Source organism: Leucopleurus acutus (genome assembly GCF_964270905.1).
Source record: "Leucopleurus acutus genome assembly, chromosome: 2".
Lineage (NCBI taxonomy): Eukaryota > Metazoa > Chordata > Mammalia > Artiodactyla > Delphinidae > Leucopleurus > Leucopleurus acutus.
This window is the reverse complement of record NC_139143.1, coordinates 87,926,994-87,941,196: the sequence shown is the minus strand read 5'-3', so window position 1 is coordinate 87,941,196 and position 14,203 is coordinate 87,926,994. Positions and strand designations below refer to the sequence as shown.

The following is a 14,203-nucleotide window of genomic DNA, read 5'->3' as shown; positions in this document are numbered from 1 at the left end:
GAGACCCACTTCAGACCTAGGTACACATACAGACTGAAAGTGAGGGGATGGAGAAAGATATTCCATGCAAATGGAAATCAAAAGAAAGCTGGAGTAGCAATACTCATATCAGACAAAATAGACTTTAAAATAAAGACTGTTACAAGAGACAAGGAAGGACACTACATAATGATCAAGGGATCGGTGCAAGAAAAAGATACAACAATTGTAAATATATATGCACCCAACATAGGAGCACCTCAATATACAAGGCAAATGCTAACAATCATAAAAGGGGAAATTGACAGTTAACACAGTAATAGTGGGGGACTTTAACACCTCACTTACACCAATGGACAGATCATCCAGACAGAAAATTAATAAGAAAACATAAGCCTTAAATGACACATTAGACTTAGATAGACTTAACTGACACTTATAGCACATTCCATCCGAAAGCAGCAGAATACACTTTCTTCTCAAGTGCACATGGAACATTCTCCAGGATAGATCACATCTTGGGTCACAAATCAAGCCTTGGTAAATTTAAGAAAACTGAAATCATATCAAGCATTTTTTTGACCACAACATTATGAGATTAGAAATCAATTACAGGAAAAAAACCTGTAAAAAACACAAACACATGGAGGCTAAACAATATGTTACTAAATAACCAAGCGATCACTGAAGAAATCAAAGAGAAAATCAAAAAATACCTAGATACCATGAAAACACGATCATCTAAAACCTATGGGATGCAGCAAAAGCAGTTCGAAGAGGGAATTTTATAGCAATACAATCCTACCTCAGGAAACAAGAAAAGTCTCAAATAAACAATCTAATACACCTAAAGCAACTAGAGAAAGAAGAACAAACAAAACCCAAAGTTAGTAGAAGGAAAGAAATCATATAGATCAGAGCAGAAATAAATGAAATAGAGACAAAGAAAACAATAGCAAAGATCAATGAAACTAAAAGCTCGTTCTTTGAGAAGATAAACAAAATTGATAAACCTTTAGCCAGACTCCTCAAGAAAAAGAGGGAGAGTACTCAAATCAATAAAATTGAAATGAAAAAGAAGTTACAATGAACACCACAGAAATACAAAGGATCATAAGAGACTACTACAAGCAGCTGTATGCCAATAAAACGGACAACCTGGAAGAAGTGGACAAATTCTTAGAAAGGTACAATCTCCCAAGACTGAACCAGGAAGAAATAGAGAATATGAACAGACCAATCACAAGTACTGAAATCGAAACTGGGATTAAAATTCTTCCAACAAACGGAAGTCCAGGACCAGATGGCTTCACAGGCAAATTCTATCAAACATTTAGAGAAGAGTTAACACCTGCCCTTCTGAAACTCTTCCAAAAAATTGCAGAGGGTGGAACACTCCCAAGCACATTCTACGAGGCCACCAACCCCCTGATACCAAACACAGGCAAAGATATCACAAAAAAAGAAAATTACAGGCCAATATCACTGATGAACATAGATGTAAAAATCCTCAACAAAATACTAGCAAACCAAATTCAAAAACACATTAAAAGGCTCATACACCATGATCAAGTGGGATATATTCCAGGGATGCAAGGATTTTCCAGGATCCGCAAATCAATCAATGTGATACACCACATCAACAAATTGAAGAATAAGAACCATATGATCATCTCAATAGATACATAAAAAGCTTTCGACAAAATTCAACACCCATGTATGATAAGAACTCTCCAGAAAGTGGGCATACAGCGAACCCACCTCAACAAAATAAAAGCTATATATGACAAACCCACAGAAAACATCATTTCAATGGTGAAAAACTGAAAGCATTTCCTCTAAGATCAGGAACAAGAAAAGGATGTCAACTCTCACCACTATTATTCAACATGGTTTTGGAAGTCCTAGCCATGGCAATCAGAGAAGAAAAAGAAATTAAAGGAATCCAAATTGGAAAAGAAGAAGTAAAACTGTCACTGTTTGCAGATGACATGATACTATACAGAGAAAACACTAAAAACGCTACTGAAAACTACTAGAGCTCATCAATGGATTTGGTAAAGTTGCAGGACACAAAATTAATACACAGAAATCTCTTGCATTTCTATACACGAACAATGAAAGATCAGAAAGAGAAATCGAGGAAACAGTCTCATTTACCATCACATCGAAAAGAATAAAATACCTAGGAATAAACCTACCTAAGGAGGCAAAAGACCTGTACTCAGAAAACTATAAAGACACTGAGGAAAGAAATCAAAGATGACACAAACAGATGGAGAGGTGATACCATGTTCTTGGATTGGAAGAATCAATATTGTGAAAATGACTATACTACCCAAAACAATCTACAAATTCAATGAAATACTATCAAATTACCAATGGCATTTTTCACAGAATTAGAACAAAAAAGTTTACAATTTGTATGGAAACACAAGAGACCCTAAAAAGCCAAAGAAATCTTGAAAAAGAAAAACAGAGCTGGAGGAATCAGGCTCCCTGACTTCAGACTATACTACAAAGCTACAGTAATCAAGACAGTATGGTACTGGCACAAAAACAGAAATATAGATCAATGGAACAGGATAGAAAGCCCAGAGACACACCCACGCACCTATGGTCACCTAATCTATGACAAAGGAGGCAAGAATATACAACGGAGAAAAAGACAGTCTCTGCAATAAGTGGTACTGGGAAAACTGGACAGCTACATGTAAATGAGTGAAATCAGAACACTCTCTAATACCATACACAAAAATAAACTCTAAATGGGTTAAAGACCTAAGTGTAAGGCTGGATACTATAAAACTCTTAGAGGAAAACATGGGCAAAATGCTCTTTGACATAAATCACAGCAAGATCTTTTTCAATCAACGTCCTAGAGTAATGGAAATAAAAACAAAAATAAACAAATGGGACCTAATGAAACTTAAAAGCTTTTGCACAGCAAAAGAAACCATAAACAAGATAAAAAAACAACCCTCAGAATGGGAGAGAATATTTGCAAATGAAGCAACTGACAAGGGATTAACCTCCAAAATATACAAATAGCTCATGCAGCTCAATTAAAAGAAAACCAAAAACAATCCAATCAAAAAATGGGCTGAAGATCTAAATAGACATTTCTCCAAAGAAGACATACAGATGGCTAAAAAAGCACGTGAAAAGATGCTCAGCATCACTAATTATTAGAGAAATGCAAGTCAAAACTGCAATGAGATATCACCTCACACCCATCAGAAGGGCCATCATCAAAAACTCGACAAACAATAAATGCTAGAGGGGGTGTGGAGAAAAGGGAACACTCCTGCACTGCTGGTGGGAATGTGAATTGGTACAGCCACTATGGAGAACAGTATGGAGGTTCCTTAAAAAACTACAAATAGAACTACCATATGACCCAGCAATCCCACTCTGGGCATATATCTGAAGAAAATAAATACACTAATTCAAAAAGATACATGCACCTCAATGTTCAAAGCAGCCTTATTTATAATAGCCAAGATATGGAAGCAACCTAGGTATCCATCAATAGATGAATGGATAAAGAAGATGTGATATGTGATACACACACACACACACACACACACACACACACACACACACACAGAGGAATATTACTCAGCCATGAAAAAGAATTAAATTCTACCATTTGCAACAACATGGATGGATTTAGAAGATATTATGCTTAGTGAAATGAGTCAGACAGAGAAAGACAAATACTGTATGTTATCACTTATATGTGGAATCTAAAAAACAAGACAAACAAATGAATATAACAAAATCGAAACAGACTCACAGATATAGAGAACAAACTAATGGTTACTAGTGGGGAGAGGGAAGGGGAGTAGGGCAAGATAGGGGTAGGGGATTAAGAGATACATACTACTACGTATAAAATAGATAAGCTACATATATATAAGGTACAGCACAAGGAATATAGCCATTATTTTGCAGTAACTTTAAATGAAGTATAATCTTTAAATATACTGAATCACTACAGTGTACACCTGAAATGAATATAATGTAAATCAATTATACTTCAACAAAATAAAGTCAAATTACAACTAACTCAATTTAAAATTTTATCCTAAAATTTTGTATTCAGAAAGAAAACAATATTACCACAAATTTTCATCAATATCCCTAACAAGTTTTTAATGTGTCTGGTCAGAATAATGGCTCACAAGGAAAGGCAACGTTGCCTAGTTCCCTTCATGCTGGCCAAATTCAATGACACTTAGAACACTTAGTGACACTCAGCACTGAAATTTTAATCTGCATAGATTTCTAGTCTCATATAATTTCTCAAAATTCACAAGTAGTAAATTCTTTTAATAAGATCCTAATACGCAGAAAAACCAACAGCCAGCATTTAGTCAAATATTCTTATAGTATCTGAATAGCAAGAAGACAAATATTTTCAAGATGACCTGTGCACCTTAGTCATATTCAGGTAAGTCTCTAATGTGCCTGAACACAGTGACACCTGCTTATATCTCCCTACAGCCATCAATTCTCAGTCTTTATGGTTGTAAGTGAGATCATCTGCTCAGTACCAACAAATGTGATCAGCACTATCACTGTGAAATGGCATTATTTAGACTGTCTGTGGGCTTCCCCGGTGGCACAGTGGTTGAGAGTCCGCCTGCCGATGCAGGGGACACGGGTTCATGCCCCGGTCTGGGAAGATCCCACATGCCGCGGAGCGGCTGGGCCCATGAGCCATGGCCGCTGAGCCTGCGTGTCCGGAGCCTGTGCTCCACAACGGGAGAGGCCACAACACTGAGAGGCCTGCGTACCGCAAAAAAAAAAAAAAAAGACTGTCTGTCTGGGGATAGCTAGCGACCTCCGATAACTGATTTTATCAGTCAGGCTGGCTAAATGCACTCTCCCTGCATGAATGTTTCTTCTAAAGAGGTGGCAAAGTTAACAATGTAGTATCAAGTCTTTCAGGTAACAGAGGCAAGCTTCTGGCCACTCTGCCACTCCAAACAGCCTAGAGTCACTAGCAACAGCTATAATGAACAGCCTAAGGCTCCAGGGGAGTAAGAACTCAGCCATGCTCCTGCCTGCATGCTAGGCACTGGAGAAACATGCAAAGTCACTGTTCATGTTTCTGTTGTGTTCCCCACAGATGAAGAAAATGGCTGACGAAGAGGTAAACGAGCTACACAAATACAACCAATCACAAGATGGCAGTAATGAGGCAGGAGACTACAAAGAAACGTCCAGGCACACTCCTGTAATACCACCCGAGACAAAGAACACCTGATGTGCAACGAAGTCACACCCATGTCTTGCGTGTGTGTGATCGCCATCCCAGGGGTCGTACCTCTCTGAATAAGATGCAGTGGCAATGAACGTGAGGAGAAGAATGACAAGAGGACAAGCTTTGGATTCACAGAGACTTAGGGACAAACCCTAGATCTACCACTTACCTATGTGACCTTCAGCAAGCAACCTCTCTTTGCCTCAGCTTCCACATGTATAAAATGGTGATAGGAACGTCTAAATACTTTGTAGAATTATTGTGAGCACTAGATCAAATCATCCCTAGTATGTCAAGTGTCCGGCACATAGTAAATGACCAATAAGTGGTAGTTGTTGTGTTAGCAAAACTCAGACTAAGAGCACAGGCCAGAGAGACTCTGGGTCCGTTCAAATAATGACTAAACCATCAGCTATGTGTCAATTCCAGCCATATATAATTTTTAAAAATTTTCAAACCCTACAAAATAAAGGCAGCAAATGAGTCTCCCCACCACTTGCATCTCGAGAGGCCACCGTGCTTGCTCAGAGCTGAAGACCCAGTCAGTGAGGGCAGGAAGGGTGACGAGGGAGTGATTCCTCAGAGCGGCATCGATGCCCCACAGATCCCGCCTCTGAGACTCAGAGGTTTGGAATGACAAGGCAAGACCAAGCAACCCTTCTGGTCCTTGCACGTGCAGGACTCACCTGTGTATGGCAGCACACAGTGGCAGGTATAACCACTTATATCATCAAAGCAGGTTCCTTGGTTCAGACACGGATTCGAAGCACATTCATCAATATTCACCAGACAGTTATAGCCTGTAGACAGAAAAGGGGAAAAACCAAAGACAGTGAAACTCCGTTAGCCTCCTCATTACCTCATTTACTAAGCAAACCTCTCAGTGGTAAACATTAAACACCTCAGAAACTGCATTAACTTCTTCAGGCCACTGGAACACCTGTTCATTCATTTCAGTGTCAAGTCCCTGACACAGTCAGTCAAAAGTGCTTAATCCGTCAAAAAATGAATGGAAGAACAGTATATTCTAATAGCTTGAAAGTCTAATGCACCTCCAAACGTAAGTAATTTCTCCATTATGGACCACGAAGTTCATTAGGGTGAAGACCTACTGCTATATCTAAATAGAAGCTCTTTCTATACAGAGTATCTGGTCAGGGCTTAAAAACAGCCTGTAAGTTATCAAGGGATAAAATAGTCGAATACTTAATCAAAGCTTGTGATTTATGCCCACTCTTTCAAATGCACAGTCTCTACCATCGATGTGGTAGGGCTTCCGGAAGTCACAAAGCTGTTTCCCCTGATCCAAGACACGAAATCTACTCCCACTATGAAAAAGAGAAAAGTAAGGAAGCATCCATGGGGACAGGACTGTACTAAATGCCACACGCCTTTGCCCCTTCAGTAGGGCCTGACACAGAGCCTTAAGACTGAGGAACTACAGCACTGTACAAAAGAAAATGATGGTCTAGGAGTATAGAGGTCTGGGTTCAAACTGTACTCTGCTACTCAACAGCCGTACAACTCTGGACTTTACGTTCTGATTTTTATTTTGTTGATCCGCAAGTCTCAATGAGACAAAGAAATAAAAGTGTTTTTAAATCTATAAGTTTCTTTGCAGATGTAATATATCTGAATGTCAGAAAATTACTGACTAAAATGTGGTCTCAGAAAATTTTCAAGTAATCCAAGTGACACTGAAACATGCTGATGTATTACAGTAGCCTGGCACAATTCTGAGTGGTGAAATCAGTGACTATATGGATAGCGAAGTACAAATGTGAATGATTTACCCACAGGTTTCTCTCTCTTGCGTATCTAAGACAAAAGCAATGGGAGAAACACAACAGAGACAACTCAAAACGTGATTTTACACAATACCCGCTATTACGCGTTTTTCCAGAAGGCCATAGGTGACTAGGTATCAACTAAGAATATCTTAATGTGTAAGAGAATTTGCTGGAAAGGTTTTAAATACGTGGCTTCTTCCATGATATTATTGCTACAATTACAGTAAAACAAAATTTTCATTCTACTACCAATATCTCTTTCGAATTGACATAGAATCAAGCCTACACTGGAGCTTATAATTAGAACACCTGTCCAAAGTTGTATAAGTGGCGTTCTAGTTGCTCACCTTAAGTGGTACTGTTTCAATAACTCACCTCTCTGCTGGTCTGAAAACAGAATCCATGTATAAAGCTATTTATGTTTTTATTCCCCAACTGCCCTATAAATATTAAGTACTCAAATTATATTTGCTGCATGAATGAGAAGGAAAAAAGGGAAAGGAAGAAGTGAGCCAAGCCACATGCACCCACAGAAAGGCAGAGAGAGAAGGGAGATGAAAATAGGCACTTTTGCTTTCACCTTTAAAGCCCTTCTTGCAAGTGCACCTGTATCCATTCACCAGATTGTCACAGGTTCCTCCGTTCTGGCATGGATTAGAAAGACATTCATTTCTGTCCACTTCACAGTTGATGCCAACCCAGCCTGCATCACAGAGGCACTTGTATCTGAAAGAAGGCAGAGTTATTTACTGTTGGGGGATGAATGTACAATTGAGTCATAGTTGAAATACACCATTCTGAAACACTGAAGGACCAAGGAACTCTTGGGTAAGCTAATCTCATTTCTGATCCTCTATGGACCTATCCTTGGGTCACCGTGTGAATCATGTGGGCCCATCTGGAGCATTCAGTAAACACACCTTCCTGGCCCACAAAGATGCTAGAGAAACTAAGTAAGTATAGTGAGTTTTCATATGTAAACAGTGGTTGGTACAACAAATCAGGACAATCTGAAAGACACGTTAACACAGATAAATCTGCAGTTTCTTTTCTTCTATATAAACTAAAAGTAACGCGAGCCTTAGGATCACTTGTTTCTGGTGTAAAACAGACACCCAGGAAGTAGTGTAGTTATCAGAGACACTAAGCCACTCTGAAGAGCTCCTGGGATGTCTGACTTCTGAGACATGCTTTGCTCTGATCTGAATCCCTGCCCCCAGAAAGCACTGAGGGTACTGAGCAGGAAAAGGAACAAAAATGAAGGTATTTGAAATATATGCACATTGTTCACAATCTGAACATCATTAGCACTTAGAATGTGGTATCAGGAGATAATAGCCTCCTAGTCTGGAGATCCTTTAAAAAAAAGTAGGTGGGTTGGGATTCTTTGCAGGCTGCTATACTCTGAAACAGGAATACTGAGTTAATTCATCTTGGAAATAACTTGATTTCCTATTTACCTCTTAATACACTCTTCGTTCTTTCACCTGTTGTAAGCATGGCAAATGGTAATGCCCAGAGTCCTGTCCTCTGGCAAGCACAGCAAGAGTACACAACTATCTCATGGAACCTAACATCACACTCTGTGATTCTAGAAAATTACTTACCAACACATTACACAACTCTCAGGGGCTTGCAAACTGTGAGCATTTCATCAGGGCCATGTCTAAAGTTAGCTGAGACTAGATCTACTTCAGTGGCACCCACTGGTACCATGATAGAACAGAGTTGGGCTTTCTTTTTAAGCAGAGGGGAAAATCAAATAGAACATCCCTCAGAACTCAATCTTGCAATAACTACTAAAAGTGCAATTGCCAAAGACTCATAAAATTACCCTGGATTCCTCCCATGTGCTGACTACCCACATGAGGAAAGAGACGTTCCTCCTTATTTTCCACCTACTCAGTCACAGAAGGTAGAGAAGAAGTGGCGATTTGGTAGACTATGCCGCAGACTACCGAAATCTTCAGCGAGGTCTCAGCTCAAGTCCTGACTGACTTCTACAGGGTATGGCCAATACTAAAACTCAACTGACTTGACACAAGTCAATAAGAAACTATTAATACATGACAGCTACTCACCCACTGAGGCCCCCAGTACAGTTTCCGTGGACACAGGGATTGCTCAGGCACTCGTTCACCTGTGAGTAGCAGCTGGGATGATGGGGCCCCTCAGGGCATATACAGCGGAAACCGTTCACATCGTTGATACATGTCGCACCCTTGCGACAGGGATTGGAGGCACACTCATCAATGTCAATGTTACATCTCTGCCCTGTAGAGAAGGGAGACAGTTTTTGTCAAATACAAAATGCTTAGGGAATAGACACAGAACTATGAGATCTATTGTGTTGATACCTTCATCTTCATAGGCTATAAGATGCCTTGGGCACCGCATGTCAAGACTTAAGGAATAAGACATCCAACAGCCCTTAGTGCCATGCAAGGAAGGGGCAAAGGGCACTGTGCTTTGATAATAAAGTTAACAAAATGCTGGAACAGTGTTGTAGTGTTTTGACATGTATTTCTTCACTCCATCTTAGAAATGGGGAAACTTTACAAGGATTCAAAAAGAGAACATCAAATGTTACCAAAGCTGGCTGCTCTTCTTGTTGCTGTTTGGAGTATTCTCCAAGAAGCTTTCCTTATCACTGCTTTCCCCTGGTTTACTGCATTCATTTTCTCAGTTAGTCAATCTCTTACATTTCCATATATGGTAAATCTCAATTAACAGAAATGTTTCGTGAGTAGACTATTAATTTAATGATTAAACTGATTGAGAAGAAAAGCTATTTTACTTTCACTTTTAGAGTTGTATTAATCCATCTTCTGCCGCAGGAAGAAGAGTATTCTAAGCATAATTTTATTGTTCTCTGATCACTGAGAAAACCATCCAGGGTCTCTCAATCTAGACCAGTGGTTCTCAAACTTTAATGTGCAAAAAGAGTTGCTAAAAGTACTTGTTTTAAAAGGAGATCCTTAGAGCCCCAAAACCACATTTTAAATAATGTAGGTGAAACAGACAGACAAATACCGTATGCTAACACATATATATGGAATTTAAGAAAAAAAAAAATGTCATGAAGCACCTAGGGGTAAGATGGGAATAAAGACACAGACTTACTAGAGAACAGACTTGAGGATATGGGGAGGGGGAAGGGTGAGCTGTGACAAAGCGAGAGAGAGGCATGGACATATATACACTAGCAAACGTAAGGTAGATAGCTAGTGGGAAGCAGCCGCATGGCACAGGGATATCAGCTCGGTGCTTTGTGACCGCCTGGAGGGGTGGGATAGGGAGGGTGGGAGGGAGGGAGACGCAAGAGGGAAGAGGTATGGGAACATATGTATATGTACAACTGATTCACTTTGTTATAAAGCAGAAACTAACACACCATTGTAAAGCAATTATACCCCAATAAAGAAGTTAAAAAAAATAAATAAAGAATAAATAAATAATGTAGGTGATTCAAATACTACATTTTGAGAAACTCTGATGTAGACAATTATTAGTAGTTTATCATCAAATAATAATGTAAATGTTCAGAATATATGAAACTGAACTGAATATGTTCTTCCTCTAAAACATATCCAAGACTGCACTTTGAAAAGATGTCTGCTATAACCTTCACATTTATTTCTTTAAGTGGAATAAAGTATGCCAGTTACGTAAGAGTTTTGCTTTGTTAAGTTTTGAATAAATGATTTAACTGTATATTCCAAAATGATATAAAATTTTAAAATAACCCATAATTCTGTAAATGAGTGGCAACAAGCAACTGCTATGAAGGAATTTATAAATTTCTAAGAAGACAATTTTCTGATTTAGATAAAAACAGGCATTTTCATTTAAGAAAGAGCAACCCTGCATTTAGAACAGGAAATTCCAAATGAAATAGATACACACCCCTTTAAAGTATGGGTATTAACATTTTTTCACCCTCCACTGCTCTCTAAACCATTATTGGTGGTTCTTGAGGTAAAAACCCATAATCTGGTAGTAGTTGCTATTTTCCTCTTAAGTGTTTTATTAATAACTTATTTTAAAATACTACTTTCTTAGCTTCAACCTCTGATTTTTTTTGGTGTTTGCCACTGGCACCAAGATAAGAGCCAGAACTCTTCAACTGTAGCACTATCCTCAGCCTGCAATCCAGTGGAGAATGAGAGGAAAAAGCCTTTTCATTTTCTGTCCTTTTTTTGGGAAGAATCTTCTCAGAAGCCACTCCTCTCACATTTCCTTCATTTGCTTTTAAAAGCTCTTTGCAGAATCAATTTTCAAGTCATCTTTAGCTGAGAGGGTTGAGTGCCTCTTTGTGCAGTCTACTTGATGGACTGACAGCTGCTTCACTAGCAAGGTCTCATGCTTAAAGTAGCGTTAGAAACCCCAGCATCAGAAACACCCAGCACAAGCCTATGTGCCTTGTTGGGCTCAGTAACTACTGAATGAGAAATTCACCAATGTTTCTTATCTTGTAGGCAGGTGCCCAAAAAATTAGTATTTAATGAATGAAAGCATGGTATAGTCCTGACTCGAGAGTCTGGTGTTGGATGTCAGAAGTTCCATGTGTGATTCTGGTCATTCATTCAGCAACATTTTCTAAGTGTTCCCTCTGTGCTAGACACTGTTTTAGAAAATGCTGGCTAAAAAGATAATTAGGGAGGTCCCTGCCTTCTGGGAACTCACAGTCCTAGCAGTGTGACTCACTAGCTAAGACCATGGACAGATACATCAAGCTCTATCTTTCAGTTGCCTTATTTGTTAAATGAGAATAATAAAACTTCCCTATCTGCTTTTTTTGTTTTGTTAATTTTTAAATTAAGACATAACTGACATATAACATTGTGTAAGTTTAAGGTATACAATGTGCTAGTTTGATATATTTTATATATTGCAGTATGATTACCACCACAGAGTTAGCTAACGCCTCTATCACTTCACATAACTATCATTTCTTTTTGGGGTGAAAACAATTAATATCTACTCTCTTAGCAATTTTGAAGTTTATAATGCAGTACTGTTGACTATAATCACTATGCTATGCATTCTATCTCTATAACTTATTTATCTAGTTGCAAATTTGTACCCTTAAACAATATCTCCCCAATCCCCTACCCCCCAGTCCAGACCCCGGTAAACACCATTCTACTCTCTGGTTTTATGAGTTTGGCTTTTTTATATTCTGCACATAAGAGATATTATATAGTATTTGTCTTTCTCTGTCTCACTTATCTCACTTAACATAATGTCCTCAAATTCCATTCATGTCGCAAATGTCAGGATTTCCTTCTCTCTCACGGCTGAATGATATCGCATTGTATATACACAACATATCTTCTTTATCCGTTCATCCACTGATTTACACTTAAGTTGTTTCGCTATCTTGGCTACTGTGAATAATGTTGCTATGAACACGAGTGTGCAGATATCGCTTCGAAATAAGTTCCTTCAGATATATACTCAAGTGTGGGATTCCTGGATCATAGGATAATTCAATTTTTAATTTTTTGATAACTGCCATATTGTTTTTCCATAATAACTGTACCATTTTACATTTCCATCAACAGTGTATAAGAATTCCCTTCTTTCCACATCCTTGCCAACACTTGTTCTCTCTTATCTTTTTGAGAACAGCCATTCTTTCAGGTGTGACGTGATTATCTCACTATGGTTTTTTCATTTCCCTGATGATTAGTGATGTTGAGCATCTTTTCATGTACCTGTTGGCCATCTGTATGTCTTCTTTGGAAACAGAAGGTCCTTTCCCCTTTCTTCCCCCTGATTCTAAACATTTGTTTTCCTTCATCATTTATACATTTTTTGAATGTTTCTGATGAATGCAGTCTGGGTTCCGGATCACACTCTAAATCTTTTTAAAGGCATGATCTCATTTTCTACCACCTTTGCCACACTCAGTGCTCCTCACTCCCCTTGTGCTTAGCAGCGTGCCTGTTCAGGATATGCCATTATTCGCTTGACTACGGGCTGGAGAACCAAAAGCAACTGCATGTTCAACATTTATAAATTTATAAACATTTACACACCTTACTCCTGATTAGAAAATACTGTAAGAGATTTAGAGAGAGACAAGACTGTAAACCTCGTATCTACTTTTTAAATTGTATTTTGGTGATTTTATATAGTTGTATAATGACATTGTAATGAGGATTAGCTCTATTGGTAGCTACTCATGATTAGCCTTTCAAATGCTAGTTGAAAAACACTAGGGTTTGGTAGATTGTAAAGCTTTCAGAACCTCACCTGTTTCAGATGATACTGGATTTCAAAATACAAATCATGATTTACAAGTTAAAAATACAATCAGTCTGTGGCTAAATCATGTAACTCTGAGAATTAGAGTGAACATTGCCAATGTCCTCTATCTGGAAATTACTGGGTATTTTCCAATAGTATTTTCCAAAACTGGGTATAGCTACTCCTGACTAATGTGTTTTCATTTTTAATTGAGGTATAATTGACATAGAACATTATATTAGTTTCAGGTGTACAACATAATGATTTGATATTTGCATATATTGAAAAATGATCATCACAATTAGTCTAGTTAACATCTGTCACCATACATAGTTACAGAATTCTTTTTCTTGTTATTTGCCCAATTTTTAATTGGATTATTTGCTTCTTTACTATTGAGTTGTATGAGTTCTTTGTACATTTTGGATATTAACCCCTTATCAGATATATTGTTTGCATATATTTTCTCCCACTCTGTAAGTTGCCTTTTCAACTTATTGTTTCCTTTGCTGTGCAGAAGCTCATTAGCTTAATGTAGTCCCACTTGTTTATTTTAGTTTTTGTTACCTGTGCTTTTGGTTTCATATCCAACCTATGTACTTTCATGGACTGTTATAAGAAGTCAGCAAAATAATGGACATCAAGGTGAAACTGAAAAGTAGTTTATAAAACTGGGAAGTATTCTATAGAAGCACCACATGATTTCTTACTTTTCCTATTGAATCATTTAGTATAAAGAGGTCTGCAGAGAACAGAGAATTTAGTCTTAGAAAAAAAAACCTCCCTTAAATCTGCTCAAGCTGTTATTAAAATTGTAATTAAAAAATAGTAGTATTAAAATAAAACAAAGGCAAGACTAAAACACCTCATATTTACAGGTCATGAGTATATATCACAGTTGTCTCTG

At 38.1% G+C, this 14,203-nt stretch overlaps 1 protein-coding gene across 1 annotated transcript in view; it reads right to left on the bottom strand.

Annotated features, from left to right (window-relative positions):
* Positions 1-14,203, bottom strand: part of NOTCH2 (notch receptor 2) — a 177,544-nt gene that overhangs the window by 34,921 nt on the left and 128,420 nt on the right. Inside the window, exons 13-15 of the mRNA XM_082834020.1 lie at positions 9,123-9,315; positions 7,622-7,767; positions 5,938-6,051 (exon numbers count right to left, since the gene is read on the bottom strand). Of these exons, the coding sequence (XP_082690146.1) occupies positions 5,938-6,051; positions 7,622-7,767; positions 9,123-9,315 (453 nt within the window). The remainder of the gene's footprint in view (positions 1-5,937; positions 6,052-7,621; positions 7,768-9,122; positions 9,316-14,203) is intronic.